At 44.1% G+C, this 25,213-nt stretch overlaps 1 protein-coding gene across 7 annotated transcripts in view; it reads right to left on the bottom strand.

Annotated features, from left to right (window-relative positions):
* masp1 (MBL associated serine protease 1) overlaps positions 1 to 25,213 on the bottom strand; it is a 370,450-nt gene that overhangs the window by 150,242 nt on the left and 194,995 nt on the right. For 3 of the 7 annotated variants that reach the window (XM_073041736.1, XM_073041735.1, XM_073041737.1), the window contains exon 11: positions 597 to 6,662. The exons of 1 other annotated variant lie outside the window; for it this stretch is intronic. In XM_073041736.1, coding sequence (XP_072897837.1) covers positions 5,800 to 6,662 — 863 coding nt within the window. In that variant the 3' untranslated portion in view covers positions 597 to 5,799. Of the gene's footprint in view, positions 1 to 596; positions 6,663 to 11,652; positions 11,780 to 18,205; positions 18,978 to 25,213 lie in introns of those variants that run through there. 3 more of the 7 variants (XM_073041740.1, XM_073041741.1, XM_073041739.1) reach the window with 3 other exon arrangements.

The following is a 25,213-nucleotide window of genomic DNA, read 5'->3' as shown; positions in this document are numbered from 1 at the left end:
GGTCAAAGCAACACATACAAACAAGCTGGAGGAACTCAGTAGGTCGGGCAGCATCCGTGGAAACGAGCAGTCAGCGTTTCAGGCTGAGACCCTTCATCAGGACTGAAGAGGGAGGGGGCAGGGGCCCTATAAAGAAGGTGGGGGAGGGTGGGAAGGAGAAGGCTGGTGGGGGTCAGGTTAAAAACCAATCAGAGAAAAGATCAAGGGATGGGGGAGGGGAAGCAGGAGGGGACAGACAGGAAAGGTGAAGAAGGAATGCAAGGTGAAAGCACTGTGTAGTAGAAGACAGAATCATGAGAGAAATGACAGGCAGCTGGAGGAGGAGGCAGAGTGAAACTGGGTTGGGGGAAGGGAGAGGCAAGGAACACTGAATTCTCCAACTTACGGTAATTCCTTCCCTCTCCCTTCTCCCATTCTCTTATGATTCTGCCTTCTTCTACTACACAGTGCTTGCACCTTACATTCCTTCTTCACCTTTCCTGCCTATCCCCTCCCTGCTTCCCCTCGCCCACCCTCCCCCCTACCTTCTTTATAGGGCCCCTGCCCCCTCCTTCTTCAGTCCTGATGAAGGGTCTCGGCCCGAAACGTTGACTGCTCGTTTCCACGGATGCTGCCCGACCTGCTGAGTTCCTCAGCTTGTTTGTTACATGATTATAACACTGGCTTTCACTAGTTGGGTGTTTTGATGCTGTAAATTTTCATGTTTATTCATGGGTGCTGTTGGTAATAGTTCCCACTGCAAATCACTCTGTAATGATTTGGATCTGGATCTGGATCTGGAATATACCAGTTAGCCCCTTCACTTTGTTCCATCATCCAGTCTAACCAAAATTCACAAGATCACAAGACAAAGGAACAGAAGTAGGCCATTCAGCCCATCGAGTCTGCTCCGCCACTCCACCATGACTTAAACTATTCTCCCATCTAGTTCCAATTTCTGGCTTTTTCCCCATATCCCTTGATACCCTGACTAATTAGATACCTATCAATCTCTTCCTTAAACACCCTCAATGATCGGGCCTCCACAGCTGTATGTGGCAATGAATTCCATAAATCCATGACCCTCTGGCTAAAAAAATTTCTCCTCATCTGTTTTAAATGGGTACCCTCTAATTCTAAGGGTATTATTGTCCTGGACTCACCCACCAAGGGAAACAGCCTTTCCACATCTACTCTATCCAATCCTTTCAACATTCTAAATGTTTCTATGAGATCCCCTCCCATTCTTCTATACTCTAATGAATACAGTCCAAGAGCTCACAAACACTCCTCATATGTTAGCCCCTGCATTCCAGGAATCATCCTCGTAAATCTTCTCTGAACTCTCTCCAACATCAGTACATCCCTTCTAAGATAGGGGGCCCAAAACTGCACACAGTATTCCAATTCCAAGAATGATCCAATCCTGGCCTCAGCACTTCATTCCTGCTTCTCTTCCTGACATTGGTAAAATCAGCTTCCCCTCCACAGTGTCTGTCTATACTTCCTGCTGCCTTGGGAAACCTGCCAACATAATCACAATGCCATAAGGCATAGGAGCAGAATTAGGCTACGCGGCCCATCAACTCTGCTTCGCAGTTCTATCATGGCTGATTTATTTACCCTCAACCCTATTCACCTGCCTTCTCCCCATAACCTTTGACACCCCAACTAATCAAAAACCCATCAACCTTTGCCATAATTTACAAGGATGTTGCCTGGATTGGGGAGCATGCCTTATGAGAATAAGGTTGAGGGAACTCGGCTTTTCTCCTTGAAGCGATGGAGAATGAGAGTTGACCTGATAGAGGTGTACAAGATAATGAGAGGCTTTGATCGTGTGGATAGTCAGAGGCTTTTTCCTAGGGCTGAAATGGCTAGCATGAAAGGGCATAGTTTTAAGGTGCTTGGAAGCAGGTACAGAGGAGATGTCAGGGCTAAGTTTTTTTTACGCAGAGTGGTGAGTGCGTGGAATGGGCTGCCGGTGGTGGTGGTGGAGGTGGAAACGATAATGTCTTTTAAGAGACTCCTGGATAGGTAGATGGAGTTTAGAAAAATAGAGAGCTATGGGTAAGCCTAGGTAGTTCTAAGTTAAGGACATGTTTGGCACAGCTTTGTGGGCCGAAGGGCCTGTATTTTGCTGTAGGTTTTCTACATTTCTATGTTTCTACAAATATATCCAATGTCTTGACCTCCACAGCCTTCTGTGACAATGAATTCCACAGATTCACCACTCTCTGGTTCAAGAAATTCTTCCTCATCTTTGTTCTAAATGGACGTCCCTCTATTCTAAGGCTGCGTCCTCTGGTCCTAGACTCCCGGAAATATTCTCTCCACATCCACTCTATCTAGGCCTTTCAATATTCAATAGTTACACAAATCAGCCAATTCTCCTTTGTTTATCCTGTTTGTTATTTCTTCAAAGAATTCCACAGATTTGGCAGGCAAGATTTCCCCTTGAGGAAACCATGCTGACTACAGCCTATTTTATCATCTGCCTCCAAGAACCCTGAGACCTCATCCTTAATAATTGACTCCAACATCTTTCCAACCACTGAGGTCACACTAATTGGCTTATACTTTCTTTTCTTCTGCCTCTCTCCCTTCTTGAAGAGTGGGTGTGACATTTGCAATTTTCCAGTCTTTCGGAACCATTCCAGAATCTAGTGATTCTTGAAAGATCATTACTAATGCCGCCACAATCTCTTCTGCCAACTTTTTCAGAACTCTGGGGTGTACACCATCTAGGCCAAGTAATTTATTTGCCACCTTCAGATCTTGCAGCTTCCCAAGCACCTTCTCTCTAGTTATGGTAGCTTCTCACACTTCATGCCCCCGACACCTGGAACTTTCACCATACTGCTAATGTCTTCCACAGTGAAGACTGATGCAAGACATTTCTTCAATTTGTCTGCTATTTCATTGTCTCCCATTACTACCTCTCCTGCATCGTTTTTCAGTGGTCCAATATCCACTCTCACTTCTCTTTTACGCTTTTTGTATCTGAAGAACTTTTGGTATCCTCTTTTGGCTAGCTTACTTTTGTATCCATCCCAGCCCTCTAACTTCCCACTAATTTTTGCTTTATTATATGTTCCCACTTTGGCTTTTATGTTGGGTTTGATTTCTCTTGTAGTCACAGTTGTGTTATCTTGCCGTTAGAATACTTCTTCCTTTTTGGTATGTATATATCCTGTGCCTTCCAAACTGCTTCCAGAAATTTCAGCCATTGCTGCTCTGCCATCATCCTTGCCAGTGTTCTTTTCCTATCAATTTTGGCCAACTCCTCTGCAATTCCCTTTACTTCACTGTAATATTGATACTTCTAACGTTAGCTTCAGGGTGAATTTGATCACATTATGATCACTTTCTCCTAGGGATTCTTTTACCTTCATCTCTCTAATCAATTCTGGTTCATTGCATAACACCCAGTCCAGAATAGCTAATCCTCTAGTGGGCTAAACCATGAGCTGCTCTAAAAAGTCATCTCACAGGCACTCTAGAAAGACCCCCTCCTGTAATCCAGCACCAACCTGATTTTCCCAATCTACCTGCATATTGAATTCCCTGTGACTATTGTAACATTGCCCTGTTGGCATGCTTTTTCTATCATTCATTGTAATTTATAGGCCACATCCTTACCACTGTTTGGGGATCTGTATACAACTACCATCAGAGTTATTTTACACTTGCAGTTCCTTAGCTCTATTGACAATGATTCAACACCTTATGACCCTATGTAAGGGTTGTAATGTACCAATCCTCTGGTACATCTACTGCTGCTAAGGATGATTTAAATACCTCTGCTGGGCCCTAGTAATTTCTGCATTTGCTTCCTGTAGGGTCCGGGGGAATACCTTATCAGGCACTGAGGATTTATCCATCCTGATTTGCCTCAGGGTAGCAAACACCTCCTCTGTAATCTGTACATGGTCCATGAAGTTGATGCTGCTTTGTCTCACTTCTATAGACTCTGTCCATCTCCTGAGTAAATACAGATGCAAAAATATTCTTTAAGATCTCCCCCATCTGTTTTGGTTCCACACTTGGATAACCATTCTGATCTTCCAGTGGACCAATTTTGTCCCTTACAATCCTTTTGCTTTTAACATACCTGTAGAATACCTTGGGATTCTTCTCCTTGTCTGCTAGGGCAACTTCATGCCTTCTTTTAGCCTTCCTGATTTCTTTCTCTTGCATTTCTTATATTCCATAGTATTTCATTCGTTCCTACTTGCCTATACCTACTATACACCTGTTTTCTTCTCTTAACCAGGGCCTCGATATATCTTAAAAACCAAGGTTCCCTACACTTGTTATTTTTTACCTTTTATTCTGACAGGCATGTACAAGCTTTATACTCTGAAAATTTTGTTTTTGAAGGCCTCCCACTTCCCAAGTTCACCTCTGCCAGAAAATAGCCTGTCCTAATCCACACTTGCTCTATCATTTCTGATACTATCAAAATTGGCCTTTCTCCAATTTAGAATCTCAACCTAAAGATCTGACCTATCTTTTGCATATTTACTTTAAAACTAAAGGCATAGTAGACACTGGATGCAAAGTGTTCCTCTACATAAGTTTCTGACACCTGTCTTGTCTCATTCCCTAATAGCAGATCCAGTATCACACGCTCTCTCATTGGGACTTCTACATACTGATGAAGGAAACCTTCCTGAACATTTTTGACAAACTCTATCTCATTCACTCCTTTTACAAAAGTATGGGATTCCCAGTCAATATTTGGAAAGTTAAAAATACCTGCTATAGCAACGTTGTTCTTTGCAACAGTCTGCAATCTCTTTACAAATTGGTTCCTCTAAATCCCTAGGACTGTTGGGCGGTCTGTAATATAGCTCCATTAACGTTGTCATACCTTTCTTATTTCTCAGTTTCACCCATTAGTCGAGTTTTCCAGTCCATCGTGACGGAGCACTGTCATAACATTCTTCCTGATTAGTAGCATCACTCTTCCTCCTTTAGTCCCTCCCACTCGGTCCCATCTAAAACAAAAGAACCCTAGAATATTAAGCTGCCAGTCCTGTACCCCCTGCAACCAAATCTCACTCATGGCTACAAGGTGATAATTCCAGGTATTGATCCATTCCCTGAGTTCATCCACCTTCCTTCCGATACTCCTTCCATTGAAATGTACACAGCTCAGGACACCAGTCGCACCATGCTCCACCTTTTGATTCCTGAATTTGTCTAAGATCCTGTCTCCACAACCTCTCCACAAAATATTCTGGCACTCTGATTCCCATCCCCTGCAAGTCCATTTTAAACCCCGGCTTACAGCATTAACAAACCTTCCTGCCAGGATACAAGACCCTTTCCCACCTTCCCTGGAAGACAGCCCAATGATCCAAAAATCTAATGCCCCTCCCTTCTACTGTTGGTACTGAGTTTTGCACCTGGGAATAGTGTTTTGTTTAGCTGTATACATGTGTATGGTTGAATGACAATTGAACTTGAGTTGGAATTCCTCAGTTTTTAATGACTCTCTTGTACTCGAAGCTTTGCTCTGATATGATTGTTCTCTCTTCCTCCAGTCCCTGTACATAATGCACTGATATCCTTAATATAATTCCACTTGCTTTCCTCTGCACCTTCCCTAGCATTCTTGCTGGAGTCCAGAACTGAATACAGTGCTATAGCTGAGGCCTAACCAGTCATGTGATTTTGCATAAATGTTTGATTTTTATATTCAAAGCCCTTTCCCTGGGTGAGGGTCCCTCTGGACCCAGACCCACGTGCAGATATTTTTGGGAAATATATGGCCATTTTAACCGAGTGTTACTTACACTCTAGCATCAGCAATTATTCAGATGAATTGCTCATTTTCTCCTTCAGCCACCGTGAATATTTGGAAATCTTGGTGTAAACACCATAGACACGTTTGCTGCCACACTTTTCAGGGCCACCCCAAGAGACCAAACCCTGAGCTACCCAGCTCTCGGTGGCAGAGTCAAATGTGATGAATGCCCCTCCGCTGTCTCCCAGACACGTGTCTCGTCCACCCTCATAGAATCCAGCACAGAACATGTTATCTGTGACATTGTAGGTGTCTGAGCGCGATTCATAGCTGCTCTTACACTCTGCCTGAAGAGTGACTGGCAGCTTCACATACTGCAGGACATCTGACAGCATTGCCTGATCACCTCCAATGCCATCATCAATGGTCACGTTAGGGTCGGTGATTCCCCACCCAGCCACCACCCCTAGAGTGTTTGGTAGTGGTCCATCAGTCTCCCGAAGGCTGGGCAAACACAAGGGCATCACAAAATCATTCATAGACACCTTCTCCTTCATTTTTACCAGAGCAATGTCATTGTTGTAAGTCCTGGGATCAAAGGCCTTGTGTACGATTATTTTGTCGATCATCCTCTTTATGGCTTCTTCCTTTTGCTGGACATTGTGGAGTCCCAGGTAAATGGTGACATATTCACTGGGGACCAGAGTGATGGAATTGTCCCTTCTCTGAGACCGCAGTACGTGGGCTGCTGTCAGTACCCACCGTCTGGAAAGTAAGGCCCCACTCCCAAACCACTTGTCCTGTGGGACTCGGGTCATGTCCTCTACCACCACCAGTAACTGCCAGGGGAAGAAGCCTGGACGAGCGCTCAACCCTCCGATGATGCGCTTGTAGACAGAAGGCAAGGTTCGAACCGGCTTCCCACAGACTATCAGTAACAAATAAAAGAGAGGTCAGCGCTCCAGTTACAAAACACAGGCACACAACATCCAACAGTACGTTGTGTGTCACACCCATCACAATTCTATTAACCATTCTGTAGTCATGCACTCCTTCCATTTTAAACACAAACAATGATCAGAAACTTGGCACTCCCTTTAAACTTGCTGGTGACCAGAATGCAGTCAGAAGTGAACATGGTGACTAGACAGGGTACATGCATGGACTATACGACTATACAGAACATTAAACTCGACACTGTAAGCACAGACTATATATAACATTAAATTCAACACTGGTGTAAACACCAACTATACAGGACATTAAACTCAACACTGCATAAGCACTGACCATAGAGGACATTAGTTCTGGTTATACACAAAAAACACGATACTAGGCTGGTTAATAATACTTAAGATATTAATGAGGTTATGCTAAAACAATTAACAAGTGCTGGTTACATAGGATGTTGGTGTGACTATTTCTACTAAGCATCAGGTACTTAGTAGGAGTAGGAGTTGGAGTTATTTTTTTATTTATTTAGAGATACAATGTGAAACAGGCCCTTCGAGACATGTCACCAGCAACCCACCAATTTAACTAACCCAAGACTAATCATGGAACAATTTTACAATGACCAGTTAACCTACTAACCGGTACATCTTTGGATTGCGGGAGGACAGCAGAGCACCCAGAGGAAACACACGCAGTCCACAGAAAGGAACATACAAAAACTTGCTTACAGAGAAATTAAACTTAGCCCAGGATGATGTGCCAAATCAATTAAATTAGAAATCAAATGGCCAACTAAACTAATCCCTTCAGCCTACACAATGTCCACACCCTTCCATTTTCCTCACATTTATGTGCCTGTCTAAATGTTTCTTAAAAGTCACTAATGTATCTGCTTTTACCACCACCCCTGTGCAGCACACAGGCACCCAACACTCCCTGTGTAAAAAAACTTGCCTCTCACATGTCTTTTGAAATTAACCCCTTTCATCTTAAATGCATGTCCTCTGGTATTAGACATTTCAACCCTGGGGGAAAAAGATATCGTCTGTCTACTTGATCTATAATCTTATAAACCTCTATCAGCTCTCCCGTCAGAGAAAACAATCCAAGTTTTACCAGCCATTTGTTATAGTAGCCTCTCTAATCCAGGCAACATCCTGGTAAACCCCTTTTGCACCCTCTGCAAAGCCTCAACACCCTACCTATGAGACGACCAGAACTGTATGCAGCCTAACTAGAGTGGTATAAAGTTGCAACATAATTTCCTGACATGTGAACTCAATGCTTTGACTAAAAAAGGCAAGCATGTCATGTCTTCTTAAAAACCCTATCACCCTGTGTGGCCACTTTCAGGGAGCTATGAACTTGGATCCCAATACCCCTCTGCTCATCAACACTGTTAAGTATAATGTGGGAGATCGCGAACTTACCCATTGTCCTGCTGAATCTGCCTATGGGACGTGTGCCCAGCTCCTGCTCCCTTGTCAGACAGCATCACTAAGGAACATCCATGATAGTGAAAGCATCATAGACAGGAGCTTCATTGAGGTGGTCACATGTAACATGCAGGCAGCAGGTAGGTGGATAAGTACCAAGAAAGGCACAGGAGGTAGGAGGAAGGAGGTACAGGAGCATCAGGACTAGGACTGCCAGAGTGGGTAACAGCTTTATCCCCCAGGCTGTGAGTTTAATGAATACCCTGCCACCACCGAGGTCTCGTCACTAGGATATGAGCTGTTTACTGTATTGTTTTCTGTTTACCTGTGCTGTACACTACATGCACTTTGAATTGCATTTTATCAACTTATTTGTAGTAATATTTTGTTTTACGTGCTCTGTGGTCCAGAGGAACTTTGTTTCATTTGGTTGTATATATGTACAGTCAGATGACAATAAACTTGAAAACAACGAGCTTGAATGTGCAGCAGGTTAAGGAGAAGACCTGAAGTGACAGAAGGCTGGAGAGTGAGAGTTAGACAGACTGCGACTGAGACTCCAACATGGTGTGTTGCCTCCCAGATGCCAGGGTCAAGGATGTCTTTAAAGGGTTGCAGAACATGTGCTGCAGCAAATTTAGCCCAGGAGTTGCAAAGGCTGAGGAGAGATCTGATAGAGGTTTATAAGATGATGAGAGGGATAAATAGAGTAGACAGGACAGTATCTTTTTCTCGGGGTCAAAATCTCTAATGCCAGAGGGTGATTTGAGCATTTGAGGTGAGAGGGGGTAATTTCAAAGGAGATGTGAGGGGCAAATTCTTTCACACAGAGAGTGGTGGGTGTCTGGAATGTGCTGTCTGGAGTGGTGGAGAGAGAGGGAGAGGGAAGGAGGGGGGAGAGAGAGAGAGGGGGGGGGGAGGAGGAGAGAAGAAAGTAAGTTAATTTGTTCCCTATCCCATGGAGAGCATTCTGACAGTTTGCATCACTGTCTGCTATGGGATTGGGGGGGGGGGGGGGGGCTACTGCACAGGACCAAAAGAAGCTGCAGAGCGTTGTAAATATAGTCAGCTCCATCTTGGCCTCTAGCCTACAAAGTACCTAGGACATCTTTAGGGAGTGGTGTCTCAAAAAGGCAGCATCCATTATTAAGGACCTCCAGCACTCAGGACGTGCCCTTTTCTCACTGTTACCATCAGGTAGGAGGTCCAGAAGCCTGAAGGCACACACTCAGCGATTCAGGAACAACTTCCTCCCCTCTGCCATCCAATTCCTAAATGGACATTGAACCCTTGAACACTATCTCACTTTTTTAATATATAGTATTTCTGTTTTTTTGCACAATTTAAAATCTATTTAATATACATATACTGTAATTGATTTACTTATTTATTATTATTATTTTTTCTTCTATATTATCTAATACATTGAACTCCTGCTGCTAAGTTAACAAATTTCACGACACATGCCAATGATAATAAACCTGATTCTGATTCCCTCTCAATTCTTCCTCGCCATAAATCTGTATAAATCTTTCTTGAACATTGTAAATTTATCCATTTATGAGAACATAAGACATAGGAAAAGAATTAGGCTCTGCAGCCCATCGAGCCGCTCCGCCATTCCATCATGACTGATTTACTATCCCTCTCAACCCCACTCTCCTGCTTTCTCCCCGTAACCTTTGACACTCCTATTAATCAAGAAAATATCAACCTCCACTTAAATAATCTCAATGACTTGGCCTCCACAGCTGTACGTGGCAATGAATTCCACAGATTCACTACCCTCTGGCTAAAGAAATTCCTCCTCATCTCTGTTCTAAATGGACATCCCAAAATTCTGAGGCTGTGGTCCTGGACACCCCCACTATAAGAAACATGTTCTCCACATCCACTCTATCTATAGGCCTTTCAATATTCAAAACATTTCAATGAGATCTCCCCTCAGTCTTCGAACCACCAGGGAGTAAAGGCCCGAGCCATCAAACACTTTCATTCCCAGGATCATTCTCATGAACCTCCTCTGGATCCTCTCCAACGCCAGCACATTGGTTCTTAGATAAGGGGCCCAAAACTGCTCACAATACGCCAAGTGCGGTCTGACCAATTTTTTACCTCTACCCCTTCCTCTGGTAACTCATTCTATATATGCACTCCCCTTCCCCCATCCTGTGTTGAAATGGTTTCCCCTGAAGTTCTCTTTAAATCTTTCCCCCCCTCACCTTAAATTGATGTTCTCTAGTATTAAGCATCCCTACCCTAGGGAAAAGGACTGTGACTGTTCAACTTATCCATGCCTCTCATAACTTTAAAAACCTCTATAAAGTCACACCTAAGCTTCCTACACTGCAAGCAATAAAGTCACAGCTGTCCAGCCCTCCTGTCCAAGAAATATCCTTGTGAATATTTTCTGCAACCTTTCTAGCTTAATGACATCCTTCCTTAATGGCATTAGAGAGGGACCAATCGATTTGAAGAGAGAGCGAGAGCTTCGCACAGGTCGGAGAGATGAATTTTAAAAAGGAGCATTTTGCAGGGCTCAACAACATTAGCGGCAGACCAATAGATCTGTGATTCATTACCAGGAGCAAATAATAGTAAAGCAGGGTCAAAGCAGAGCGGCCATTGTGTGAGTGGACCAGTATAGGAGTGGGAACTTCAGGCTTTGGCTCAAGAGGCTTCATTGAGGAGGCACAGGTAAGTAGCAGGTAAGGCTTTTGTAGTGGTTGAATAAAAAGTCACAAAATTACAGCTAATTAAATAAAGAAGAGATGATGCAGGATCAGGTGATGTGCTGTAGCTGCATGATGTGGGAGCTGGTGGACACCATTGTGGTTCCTGGTGACCACATCTTCAGCAAGTGTTGGCTGCTTGAGGAACTCAGGCTCAAAGCTGATGACCTGGAATCTGAACTTCAAACACTGCGGCACATCAGGGAGGGGGAGAGTTACCTGGATTCTCTGTTTCAGGAGGTAATCACACCCATTAAATTAGCTGCCTCCAATTCGGTCTGTGCTCAGGGACAAGAGGGTGTGACTGCGAGTGAGGCGGGTAGAGGGATCCAAGAGACAGTGCTGGAGGAGCCTCAGCCCTTGAGCTTCTCCAACAGGTCGGAGATTCTTGCTCCCTGTGTGGATGAGAGTGGGGGCTATAGGAAGGATGAGCAACCTAACTGTGGCTCTATAGGTGCCATTCAAGAGGGGGGAAAGAAGAGAAATGTAGTGGTAATTGGTGATAGTATAGTCAAGGAATAGACAGAGAAAAGTGTGGATAAAGATACAGAAAAAGTACAGTATAAAAAAAGAGAAAAGTAAGAGTGGGGTAAAGAAAAGTCAAGTGCAATACAGAAAAAGATCACAAGATTTTACTTTACTTTATTGTCACCAAACAATTGATACTAGAGCGTATAATCATCACAGCGATATTTGATTTTGCACTTCACGCTCCCTGAAGTACAAAACGAATTAAATATAATAAAAATTTAAATTATAAATCATAATTAGAAAAGGGAAAGTAAGGTATTGCAAGTCAGGTCCGGATATTTGGAAGGTACGGCCCAGATCCGGGTCAGGATCTGTTCAGCAGTCTTATCACAGTTGGAAAGAAGCTGTTCCCAAATCTGGCCGTATGTATCTTCATGCTCCTGAACTTTCTCCTGGAGGGAAGAGGGACAAAAAGTGTGTTGGCTGGGTGGGTCGTGTCCTTGATTATCCTGGCAGCACTGCTCCGACAGCGTGCAGTGTAAAGTGAGTCCAAGGATGGAAGATTGGTTTGTGTGATGTGTTGGGCTATGTTCACGATCTTCTGCAGCTTCTTCTGGTCTTGGACAGGACAACTTCCACACCAAGTTGTGATGCACCCTAGAAGAATGCTTTCTACGGTGCATCTATAAAAATTAGTGAGGGTTTTAGGGGACAGGCCAAATTTCTTCAGCTTTCTCAGGAAGTAAAGGCACTGGTGGGCCTTCGGTAGTGGACTCTGCTTGGTTAGACCAAATCAGGTCATTTGTGATATTCAACCCGAATAAAAGCACAATGAGTATAAGGACACTTTATTCAAATGTCTGTTGTATTTGAAATAAGGTTAGTGAACTTGTGGCACAAATCAGCACAAAGGGGTATGACTTAGTGGTCATTACAGAAACTTGGCTGCAGGGTGGAGAGCTTTGGGAATTAAATATTCAAGGTCATCAGGCAAGACGAATGGATAGGCAGGAAGATAAGGGAGGTGGGGCAGCACTCTTAGTTAAAGATGAGATCTGGGCGATAGTGAGAGGTGATATAAGATTGAAGGAGCAGAATGTTGAATCCATCTGAGTCGAGATTAGAAATAGTAAAGGGAAAAAAATCACTGGTGGGAGTTGTCTATCGGCCACTGAATAATAACATTACAGCGGCATAGGCAATAAACAGAGAAATATCTGAGGTATGTAAGAATGGAACAGCAGTCCTGTGTAATGAGACCGATAAAATTGGTAATCTTGTAGATAGGGATCCTCTTGGAAAGAGTGATCACAGTAAAATTGAGTTTCTCATAGAAAATGGAGGGTGCAATAGTTCGATTGAAAACCCTTGTATTATGCCTAAACAATGGATACCATAATGGGATCAGGGAGGGTTTGGCTAGTGTAGACTGGGAACACAGGCTATATGGTGGGACAGTTGAGGAACAGTAGAAGACTTTCAAAGCGATTTTTTATGGTGTTCAACAAAAGTACATTCCAGTTAAAAGCAAGGAGCATAAGGGTGGGGAGAGCCAGACTTGGATAAATATGGAAATAAAAGAAGGCATCAAACAAGAAGGGGTCAATAACTTTACTGGGTGTTTTTTATAGGCTGCCCAATCGTAACAGGGATATCGAGGAGCAGATAGGGAAACAGATCCTGGAAAGGTGTAATAATAACAGAGTTTTGTGTTGAGAGATTTTAATTTCCCAAATATCAATTGGCATCTCTCTAGAGCAAGGGGTTTAGATATGGTGGAGCTTGTTAGGTGTGTTCAGGAAGGTTGCTTGACACAATATGTAGAAAAGCCTACAAGAGGAAAGATAGTACTTGATTTGGTATTGGGAATTGAACCTGGTCAGGTGTCAGATCTCTCAGTGGGGGAGCATTTTGGAAATAGTGATCATAATTCTATCTCCTTTACAATAGCATTGGGAAAAGATAGGAACAGACAAGTTAGAAAAGAATTTAAGTGGAGTAAGGGGAATTATCAGGCAGGAACCTGGAAGCTTAAATTGGGAACAGATATTCTCAGGGAAAGGTAGGGAAGAAATATGGCAAATGTACAGGGGATATTTGTGCAGAGTTCTGCATAGGTACGTTCCAATGAGACAGGGAAGTTATGGTAGGGTACAGGAACCATGGTGTACAAAGGCTGTAGTAAGTCTAGTCAAGAAGAAAAGAAAAGCTTACGAAAGGTTCAGAGAGCCAGGTAATGTTAGAGATCTAGAAGATTATAAGGCTAAGAGGAAGGAGCTTACAAAGGAAATTAGGAGAGCTAGAAGGGGCCATGAGAAGGCCTTGGCGGGCAGGATTAAAGAAAATCCCAAGGCATTCTACAAATACGTGAAGAGCACAAGACGTGAAAGAATAGGATCTATCAAGTGTGACAATGGGAAAGTGTGTATGGAACCGGAGGAAATAGCAGAGGTACTTAATACTTTACTTCCGTATTCACTATGGAAATGAATCTTGGTGATTGTAGTGATGTTCTTGCAGCGGACTGCAAAGCTTGAGCATGTAAATATTAAGGAAGAGGATGTGCTGGAACTTTTGGAAAGCATCAAGTTGGGTAAGTCACCAGGACCGGATGAGATGTACCCCATCCTACGGTGGGAGGCGAAGAAGGAGATTGCTGAGCCTCTGACAATGATCTTTGCATCATCAATGGGGATGGGAGAGGTTCCGGATGATTAGAGGGCTGCGGATGTTGTTCTCTTATTCAAGAAAGGGAGTAGAGATAGCCCAGGAAATTATAGACCAGTGAGTCTTACTTCAGTGGTTGGTAAGTTGATGGAGAAGATCCTGAGAGGCAGGATTTATGAACAGTTGGAGAGGTATAATGTGATTAGGAATAGTCAGCATGGCTTTGTCGCGGGCAGGTCGTTCCTTATGAGCCTGACTGAATTTTTTGAGGATGTGACTAAACACATTGATGAAGGAAGAGCAGTAGATGTAGTTTATATGGATTTCAGCAAGGCATTTGATAAAGTACCCCATGCAAGGCTCGTTGAGAAAGTAAGCAGGCATGGGATCCAAGGGGACATTGCTCTGTGGATCCAGAACTGGCTTGCCCACAGAAGGCAAAGAGTGGTTGTAGACGAGCCATATTCTGAAGGCAGGTCGGTGACCACTAGTGTGCCTCAGGGATCTGTTCTGGGACCCTTACTCTTTGTGAGTATTAAAAATGACCTGGATAAAAAAGTGGAGGGATGGGTTAGTAAGTTTGCTGATGACACAAAGGTTGGGGGTGTTGTGGATAGTGTGGAGGGCTGTCAGAGGTTACAGCAGGACTTTGATAGGGTGCAAAACTGGGCTGAGAAGTGGCAGATGGAGTTCAACCCAGATAAGTGTGAAGTGGTTCGCTTTAGTAGGTCAAATATGATGGCAAAATATAGTATTAGAACATAGAATAGTACAGCACATTACAGGCCCTTCGGCCCACAATGTTGTGCCAACCCTCAAACCCTTCCTCCCATATAACCCCTCACCTTAAATTCCTCCATATACCTGTCTAATAGTCTCCTAAATTTTACTAGTGTATCTGCCTCCACCACTGACTCAGGCAGTGCATTCCACGCACCAACCACTCTTGAGTGAAAAACCTTCTTCTAAAATCCCCCTTGAACTTCTGACCCCTTACCTTAAAGCCATGTCCTCTTGTACTGAGCAGTGGTGCCCTGGGAAAGAGGTGCTGGCTGTCCACACTATCTATTCCTCTTAATATCTTCTATCCCTCTATCATGTCTCCTCTCATCTTCCTTCTCTCCAAAGAATAAAACCCGAGCCTCCTTAAAGTCTGATATAACCATGTAACAATTACAGCATGGAAACAGGTCATCTCGGCCCTTCTAGTCCGTGCCGAATGCTTACTCTCACCTAGTCCCACTAACCCGCACTCAGCCCATAACCCTCCATTCCTTTCCTGTCCATATACCTATCCAATTTTACTTTAAATGACAATACCGAACCTGCCTCTACCACTTCTACTGGAAGCTCATTCCACACAGCTACCACTCTCTGAGTAAAGAAATTCCCCCTCTTGTTACCCTTAAACTTTTGCCCACTAACTCTCAATTCATGTCCTCTTGTTTGAATCTCCCCTACTCTCAATGGAAAAAGCCTATCCACGTCAACTCTATCTATTCCCCTCATAATTTCAAATACCTCTATCAAGTCCCCCCTCAATCTTCTACGCTCCAAAGAATAAAGACCTAACTTGTTCAATCTTTCCCTGTAACTTAGGTGCTGAAACCCAGGTAACATTCTAGTAAATCTTCTCTGTACTCTCTCTATTTTGTTGATATCTTTCCTATAATTCAGTGACCAGAACTGTACACAATACTCCAAATTTAGCCTTACCAATGCCTTGTGCAATTTTAACATTACATCCCAACTCCTATACTCAATGCTCTGATTTATAAAGGCCAACATACAAAAAGCTTTCTTCACCACCCTATCCACATGAGATTCCACCTTCAGGGAACTATGCACCATTATTCCTAGATCACTCTGTTCTACTGCATTTTTCAATGCCCTACCATTTACCATGTATGTCCTATTTGGATTATTCCTACCAAAATGTAGCACCTCACATTTATCAGCATTAAACTCCATCTGCCATCTTTCAGCTCACTCTTCTAACTGGCCTATATCTCTCTGCAAATTTTGAAAACCTACTTCATTATCCACAACTCCACCAATCTTAGTATCATCTGCATACTTACTAATCCAATTTACCACCCCATCATCCAGATCATTAATGTATATGACAAACAACATTGGACCCAGTACAGATCCCTCAGGCACACCACTAGTCACCGGTTCATAATCCATACTCTCTAAACCAGGCAGCATCCTGGTAAATCTCCTCTGTACCCTTTCCAATGCTTCCACATCCTTCCTATAGTGAGGCGACCAGAACTGGACACAGTACTCTAAGTGTGGTCTAACCAGAGTTTTATAGAGCTGCATCATTACATCGTGACTCTTAAACTCTATCCCTTGACTTATGAAAGCTAACACCCCATAAGCTTTCTTAACTACCCTATCCACCCGTGAGGCAACTTTTAAGGATCTGTGGACATGTACCAGATCCCTCTGCTCCTCCACACTACCAAGTATCCTGCCATTTACTTTGTACTCTGCCTTGTAGTTTGCCCTTCCAAAGTGTACCACCTCACACTTCTCTGCGTTGAGCTCCACTTCTCAGCCCACTTCTGCATCCTATCAATGTCTCTCTGCAATCTTCGACAATCCTCTACACTATCTACAACACCACCAACCTTTGTGTTGTCTGCAAACTTGCCAACCCACCCTTCTACCCCCACATCCAGGTTGTTAATAAAAATCACGTAGAGGCCCCAGAATAGATCCTTGTGGGACACCACTAGTCAATGGTAAGACTCTTGGCAGTGTGGAGGATCAGAGGGATCTTGGGGTCCGAGTCCATAGCACGCTCAAAGCAGCTGCGCAGGTTGACTCTGTAGTTAAAAAGGCATACTGTGCATTGGCCTTCATCAATCGTGGAACTGAATTTAGGAGTCGAGAGGTAATGTTTAATAGGACCTTGGTCAGACCCCACTCAGAGGACTATGCTCAGTTCTGGTCGCCTCACTACAGGAAGGATGTGGAAACGATAGAAAGGGTGCAGAAGAGACTTTCAAGAATATTGCTTGGATTGGGAAGCATGCCTTATGAAAACAGGTTGAGTGAACTCGGCCTTTTCTCCTTGGAGCGAGGGAGGATAAGAGGTGACCTGATAGAGGTGTATAAGATGATGAGAGGCATTGGTCGTGTGGATAATCAGAGGCTTCTTCCCAGGGCTGAAATGGCTACCACAAGAGGGCACAGGTTTAAGGTGCTTGGAAGTAGGTACAGAGGAGATGTCAGGGGTAAGTTTTTTTATGCAGGGAGTGGTGAGTGCGTGGAATGGGCTGCCGGCAACGATGGTGGAGGCGGATACAATAGGGTCTTTTAAAAGACTTTTGGATAGGTACATTAAGCTTAGAAAAATAGAGGGCTATGGGTAACCCTAGTAATTTCTAAGGTTGGGACATGTTCGGCACAACTTTGTGGGCCGAAGGGCCCGTATTGTGCTGTAGGTTTTCTATGTTTTAAACTAAAAGATCGTGAGTCCAAAGTCACCAAGAGAAGTGGGAAACTGGAAGAGTGGGAAGACTAAAAAGCAACAAAGAATCACAAAGCGAGCAATAAAGAAAGGAAGATAAATTATGAAAATAAACTAGCACAAAATATAAAAATGGACAGTAAAGGTTTTTATAATTATATGAAGCAGGAGAGGGTGGCTAAAGTGAACTTCGGTCCCTTGGAGGATGAGAAGGGGAAATTGATATTGGGTAAAGAGGAAATGGCAGAGGCTTTGAATGACTATTTTGTGTCGGTCTTCATGATGGAGGACACGTCTAAAATGCCAAAGAGAGATGTTTTGGATGCGATGGGAGGTGAGGGCCTCGATACAGTATCACTAAAGAGGTAATGCTGAGCAAACTTGTGGGCCTGAAGATAGATAAGTCCCCAGGTCCTGATGGAATGCATCCCAGGGTACTGAAAGAAATGGCAGAGGTTATAATAGAGGCTTTGGTGATAATTTACCAACATTATCTGGACTCGGGCAGACCCTGACAGATTTGAAGATGTCGAATGTCACACCACTGTTTGAAAAAGGATGTAGACAAAAGGCAGGTAACTATAGGCTAATTAGTTTAACATCTGTAGTTGGGAAAATTCTTGAAGCTATTATTAAGAAGAAATAACAAGGCATCTGGAAAGAAATGGATCTGTCAAGCAGACGCAGCACGGATTCCGTAAAGGCAGGTCCTGTTTGACTAACTTATTGGAGTTCTTTGAGGATATAATGAGCACAGTGGATAGGGGGGAGACAAATGGATGTTATTCACTTAGATTTCAAAAAGACTTATCCATAAGTTAAGGAAGAATAGAGTTGGAGTGATGTATTAGTATGGACAGAGGATTGGTTAACTAATAGAAAGCAGAGAGTTGGGATACATGGGTATTAATCTGGTTGGCAATCAGTGGTGAGTGGTGTGCCACAGGGGTCAGTGCTGGGCCCAAAACTGGCCATGATATACATTAACGTTCTGGAAGAGAGGACTGAGTGTAGTGTATCTAAGTTTGCTGATGATACTAAATTTAGTGGAAAAGCAAATTGTGCAGAAAATATGGGTCATCTGCAGAGAGATATTAATAGGTTAAGTGAGTGGGCAAGGGTCTGACAGATGGAATACAATGTTGGTAAATGCAAGGGCATCCACTTTGGAAGGAAAAATGAAAAAGCAGATTATTATTAAATAGTAAAAATTTGCCGCATGGTGCTTGTGCATTAATCACAAAAAGTTGTTTTGCAGGTACAGCAGGCTATCAAGGCGGCAAATTGGCCTTCATTGCTGGAGGGATTGAATTTAAGAGCAGGGAGGTTATGCTGCAACTGTACAGGGTACAGGCAAGGCCGCACCTGAATGGCCTCCTTACCTGAGAAAGTAGAATATATTGGCTTTGGAGGCGGTGCAGCGGAGGTTCACCAGATTGATTCCCGAGATGAGGAGGTTAGTCTATGAGGAGAGATTGAGTTGCCTGGGACTGTACTTGCTGGAATTCAGAAGAATGAGAAACATATAAAATTATGAAAGAGATAGATAAGATAGGGGCAGGAAAGTTGTTTCCACTGATTGGTGAGAGTAGAACTAGGGGACATAGCCCAAGATTTGAGGGAGAAGGTTTAGGATGGAGATGAGGAAGAGCTGCTTTTCCCAGAGAGTGGTGAATCTATGGAATTCTCTGCCCAATGAAGCAGTGGAAGCTACTTCAATAAATATGTTTAAGACAAGGTTGGATAGATTTTTGCATAGTAGGGTAATTAAGGGTTATGGGGAAAAGGCAGGTAGATGGAGATGAGTCTATGGCCAAATCAGCCATGATCTTACTGAATGGTGGAGCAGGTTCGATGGGCCAGATGGCCTCCTCCTGATCCTATTTACTATGTTCTGATAGCTGGGTGACCAGAACTGTGCCTGATGCTCCAAATGAAGCCTTGTTCAGCTGTAAGATGACATTCTACCTGCTGTCCCCAGTGTCCTGACTGATGAAGGGAAGTATGTTAGATTATTTCTTTTCCAACCTGTCTGCCAGCGTCTTCACTTTCAGAGAACCAGATACTTGTATCTCTAGGTCTCTTTGTTTTACAACATTCTCCAGGTCCCTGTTTTTACTGTGCAAATCCTGCCCTGGTTTAACTTCTCAAAATGAAGCACTTAGCACTTGTCAGAGTTAAATTCCCTGTCATTGATTGATTGATTTAAAGGTATAGCACAGTATAGCCCTTACCAGTCCTTCAAAATGCACCACCTAGCAAACCCAGATTAACCCCAGCCAAACCACGTGACAATTCACCTTGCAAACACGAGGAAATCTGCAGATGCTGGAAATTCAAACAACACACACAAAATGCTGGTGGAACACAGCAGGCCAGGCAGCATCTATAGGAAGAAGCACTGTCGACGTTTCGGGCCGACACCCTTCGTCAGGACTCATCAGGACTCAGGACCTTGTCCTGATGAAGGGTCTCGGCCCGAAACGTCTACAGTGCTTCTTCCTATAGATGCTGCCTGGCCTGCTGTGTTCCACCAGCATTTTGTGTGTGTTGTGACAATTCACATTGACCAATTAGCCTACATCTTTGGACCATGGGAGGGAAACTGGTGCACCTAGAGGAAACCCACATGTTCATGGGAAGGACTTACAAACGTCTTACAAATGACACTGGAATTGAACTCTGAACTCCAAACTGTGGCACCCATTCCTTCTCCCACTATCCCAGTTGATCTCAGTATACAGAATACGGTAGATGATCTTGCAGCACATTTTAAAATTCGCAGGTATGACATTGTGAGTTGTGGTTGAAAGAAAGTTATAGATGGGAGCTTAACATCTTTGGATACACATTGTGTTAAAATGGTAGGCAGGTAGGCAGAGGGGGTGAGGTGGCTCTGTTGATAAAAAATGAAATCAAATCCTTAGGAAGAGATGACATAGGATCTGTAGATGTAGAATATCCGTGAATAAAGTTTAAAAAAACTGCAAGAGTAGAAAGACCCTGATGGGAGTTAGATACAGGCCTCCAAACAGTAGCCAGGATGTGGGCTGCAAATGACAGGGGAGAGAAAACACATGTCGAAGGGACAATGTTGCAATAATCATGGGGAACTTCAATATGCATGTAAATTGTGAAAATCAGGCCATAGGAGGAAGGGACAAAGTACTCAGCCAAGAGGTTGGAGGGAATGAAGAAAGTAGGTTTGGGAGTGAGCTGACTGACCCTCGTTTTGTCTTAGCATTCCAGGGGGATGTGGTGATGGTGAACACCCAGGAGAGATGAGTTAACATTTCACATACTAATATAGCTGCAGACACAGTCCCTAATCTCTGCTGCCTGACAGTAGGCATGAGACCATCACGGCAGATGGAGAGGATGTATCCTATAGTGGGGGAGTCTAGGAGCAGAGGACACATCCTCAGAACAGAACGCCCATTTAGAAGGGGAATGAGGAGGAATTTCTTTAGCTTGAGTGTGGTGAATGTGTGGGATTCATTGCCCTAGATGGCTGTGGAGGCCAAGACTTTACATATATTTAAGGCAGAGGTTGATAGATTCTTGACTGGGACATGACGGGATATGGAGAGAAGGTAGGAGATTGGGGCTAAGAGGAAAAATGGATCAGTCATGATGAAATGGCAGAGCAGACTCAATGGGTCAAATGGCCTAATTCTGCTCCTGTATTTCATGGTCTTATGATCTTAATTGTCTGCTTGTATTACTTATATACAAGTAACTGGTTAGTGTACTTCCAAGTGGTCAGTGTGTATATGCAGTTGTTCAGCGTGTCCCCTTGTGGTTACATTTGAATGATTCTGAAAAGCACTGGAAACTTCTCCAGTGCTGCATTATTTGAATAAGGGGTGTCTGATTGGTTGACTCTTATCCGCAAATTTGAATGGAATATTTCTTACCTATATGTTTACAAACAACTGACCACACAGTGGCACCATCTATTGTTGCTTCTCTCTCACTTCTCTTATAGACCTCTATAACTGACCATTTTTCAACTCTCTTTGTTCTATTAATGCTTAATGAAAAAATAATGAAACAACAAGTTTTATGCCTACACGAGGAATCTGCAGATGCTGGAAATTCAAGCAACACACACAAAATGCTGGTAGAACGCAGCAGGCCAGGCAGCATCTATAGGGAGAAGTGCTGTCGATGTTTCGGGCCAAGACCCTTCGTCAGGACTAACTGAAAGGAAAGATAGTAAGAGATTTGAAAGTGGGGGGGGGAATGCGAAATGATAGGAGAAGACCGGAGGGGGTGGGGTGAAGCTGAGTGCCAGACAGGTGATTGGCGAAAGGGATACAGAACTAAAGAAGGGAAAGGATCATGGGACGGGAGGCCTAGGGAGAAAGAAAGGGGGAGGGGAGCACCAAAGGGCGATGAAGAACAGGCAGAGTGATGGGCAGAGAGAGAAAAAAAAACTAAATATATCAGCGATGGGTTAAGAAGGGGAGGGGCATTAACGGAAGTCAGAGAAGTCAATGTTCAAGTTTTATGTCTCTTTGCTGACTTCTGAAAGAACTTTGGGTGTAAAAGATGGCAATTTGGACTAATGGGATAGGTTAACACTTAACGGGAATGTTAGAACAGCAAGGTGTAGATCCAGAGTTAGAAGCACTGTCATGCTGTTCACATAGAGGCAGGAATATTGCCTGAGGCAGAGGGGTAGGAAACAGAATAGCAGCTGGAACCTAACCTGGTAACATTTTGAATAACAGGGATGAAATGTTTATTCAACGATGAGACTGTGAAGACTGTAACAATGAGTGAGATGTGGAGATCACATGAAAAAAACTATTAAATGTTAGGCTATGTGGCCACAATATAATTAAGAAGCCAATGGAATTCTGGCCTCCATCTCCAGAGTGAGGAAGGTATGTTTCAGCTTTGACATTATAAGCTGACTCCCAGTGCACCTTCAGAAAGAGGGATTAATTTTAGCATTAAATTGGTCTGATTAGAAAAGACATATGCCCACACCACCCTGCCACTATATTTCCTCCTTACCCTACTGAAATCTCCCCTCTCTACCTCCCATGCTCCATCTTGCTCGTCAATTAGACCTCACCATCTGCAGCCCTTTGTCATCTCCACCGTTCACCTCACAGCCTCTGTCATTATTCCCACATTCCCTCATCTATCTACCTACCACTAACCCCCTTCACCTCCCAGCCCTCATCACTATTCACACTCTCCCCATGTGCTTATCACTCTACTCCCCCAGATCCACCTATCACTTTCCACTTTCCCCTCCTCCACCTGCCCGTTACCTCTGCTAACCTGGATTCACCCATCACCTCTAAGCCTCTCTCAGTATCCCCACTCTCCCCTGCTCCAACACCCACCTCTGCCTCAGATCCACATATGTCTTGCCAGCTCTTGCTCCACCCCTTCCATTCACCTCTATAATAGCTAACTCCCCTCTATCTTTCAGTCCACATAAAGGGTCTTGACCAGAAGCGCTAGCTATCCATTTCCCTCTACAGACGCTGTCTCACCTACTAAATATTCTAGCATTTTTTAAAATTGTGTTTGTTTTCATCAATCTGTGGCTGGATTTTACAAACAGTTTCTAAACAGTTTACAAACAGTTTGGAAAGCAGTCAGTGAGTGAGTGGGCCAGTGAAGGAGTGGAGATTTGAGGCTTTTACTCAAGAGGCTTCGACGGGAAGAAGCGGAGAACGAGCTTGTTCCCAGTTAGTCTTTACAATGCCTCCTGAGACAGTGATGTGCCTCTCCTGTGAGATGTGGCAGTCTTGGGGGAACTCCCCTCTCCCGCAGAGTCACATCTGCCAGAAGTGCTTGCGGCTGGGCGATCGGGAAGACCGTGTGAGGAATCTGGAGCAGCAGCTGGTTGACCTTCAACTCATAAGGAAGAATGAGGCAGTCATAGATGAAAGCTACAGGGAGGTAGTCACACCTAGGCTGCCGGAAGCAGGTCGTTGGGTGACAGTCCGAGGGGGGAAAGCGAAGGAGAGTAGACAGGTAGTACAGAGCACCCCTGTAGCCATTCCCTTGAATAATAAGTTTACCGTCCTGCATGCTGTTGGTGAGGACGACCGACCAGGTGTGAGCCACGGTGGCAGGGCCTCTGGCACTGAGTCTGACCCTGTGGTGCAGAAGGGTGGGACGGAGAAGAGGAGAGCTGTCGTCATTGGAGACTCTATAGTCAGGTGAGCAGACAGGAGATTTTGTGGACGTGAGAAGGAAACCCGTATGGTTTGTTGCCTCCCGGGTGCCAGGGTCTGGGATGTCTCTGATCGGGTGCACAACATCCTGGTACAAGAGGGAAAGCAACAAGAAGTGGTGATACATGTTGGGACCAACGACATAGGCAGGAAGAGGGATGAGTTTCAGGAACTAGGCAGAGGGCTGAAGAACAGGACCTCAAGGATGGCGTTCTCAGGATTGCTGCCAGTACTACGTGATAGTGATGGTAAGAATTGGAGGAGATGGCAGTTGAATGCGTGGCTGAGGAGTTGGTGCAGGGGGCAGGGTTTTAGATTTTTGGACCATTGGGATCTCTTCTGGGGAAGGTGGGACCTGTACAGATTGGATGGGTTGCACCTAAACTCGAGGGGGGGCAGTATCCTTGCTGGTAGGTTTGCTAGCGTGGTTCGGGAGGGTTTAAACTAATTTGCAAGGGGGATGGGACCTGGAGCGATAGAGCAGTGAAAGAACTGCATGGAGTAAAGCCAGATCCAATAAATAGAGAGGCTTCGAGGAAAGAGAAGCAGAATAAAGGGTATAAAGGTAGTAAGGTAGAAGGGCTAAAGTGTGTTTACTTCAATGCAAGAAGCATCAGGAACAAAGGTGATGAACTGAGAGCTTGGATACATACATGGAATTATGATGTAGTGGCCATTACAGAGACTTGGCTGGCACCAGGGCAGGAATAGATTCTCAATATTCCTGGATTTCAGTGCTTTAAAATGGATAGAGAGGGGGGAAAAGGGGAGGAGGGTGGCATTACTGGTCAGGGATACAATTACAGCTGCAGAAAGGGTGGGTAGTGTTACAGGATCCTCTTTTGAGTCAGTATGGGTGGAAGTCAGGAACAGCAAGGGAGCAGTTACTCTACTGGGGGTATTCTATAGGCCCCCTGGTAGCAGCAGAGATACCGAGGAGCAGATTGGGAGGCAGATTTTGGAAAGGTGCAAAAATAACAGGGTTGTTATCATGGGTGACTTTAACTTCCCTAATATTGATTGGCACTTGATTAGTTCCAAGGGTTTAGATGGGCAAAGTTTGTTAAGTGTGTCCAGGATGGATTCCTGTCACAGTATGTTGACCGGCCGACTAGGGGGAATGCAATACTAGATCTAGTATTAGGTAACGAACCAGGTCAGGTCACAGATCTGTCAGTGGGTGAGCATCTGGGGGACGGTGACCACTGCTCCATGGCCTTTAGCATTATCATGGAAAAGGATAGAATCAGAGAGGACAGGAAAAATTTTAATTGGGGAAGTGCAAACTATGAAGCTATGAGGCTAGAACTTGCGGGTGTGAATTGGAATGACGTTTTTGCAGGGAAATGTACTATGGACATGTGGTCGATGTTTAGGGATCTCTTGCAGGATGTTAGGGATAAATTTGTCCCGGTGAGGAAGATAAAGAATGGTAGGGTGAAGGAACCATGGGTGACAAGTGAAGTGGAAAATCTAGTCAGATGGAAGAAGGCAGCATTCATGAGGTTTAGGAAGCAAGGATCAGATGG

This window comes from Hemitrygon akajei, chromosome 3 (assembly GCF_048418815.1).
Source record: "Hemitrygon akajei chromosome 3, sHemAka1.3, whole genome shotgun sequence".
NCBI classification, from domain to species: domain Eukaryota; kingdom Metazoa; phylum Chordata; class Chondrichthyes; order Myliobatiformes; family Dasyatidae; genus Hemitrygon; species Hemitrygon akajei.
The sequence above is the reverse complement of the archived record's forward strand: the minus strand, read 5'-3'. Positions and strand labels throughout refer to the sequence as shown.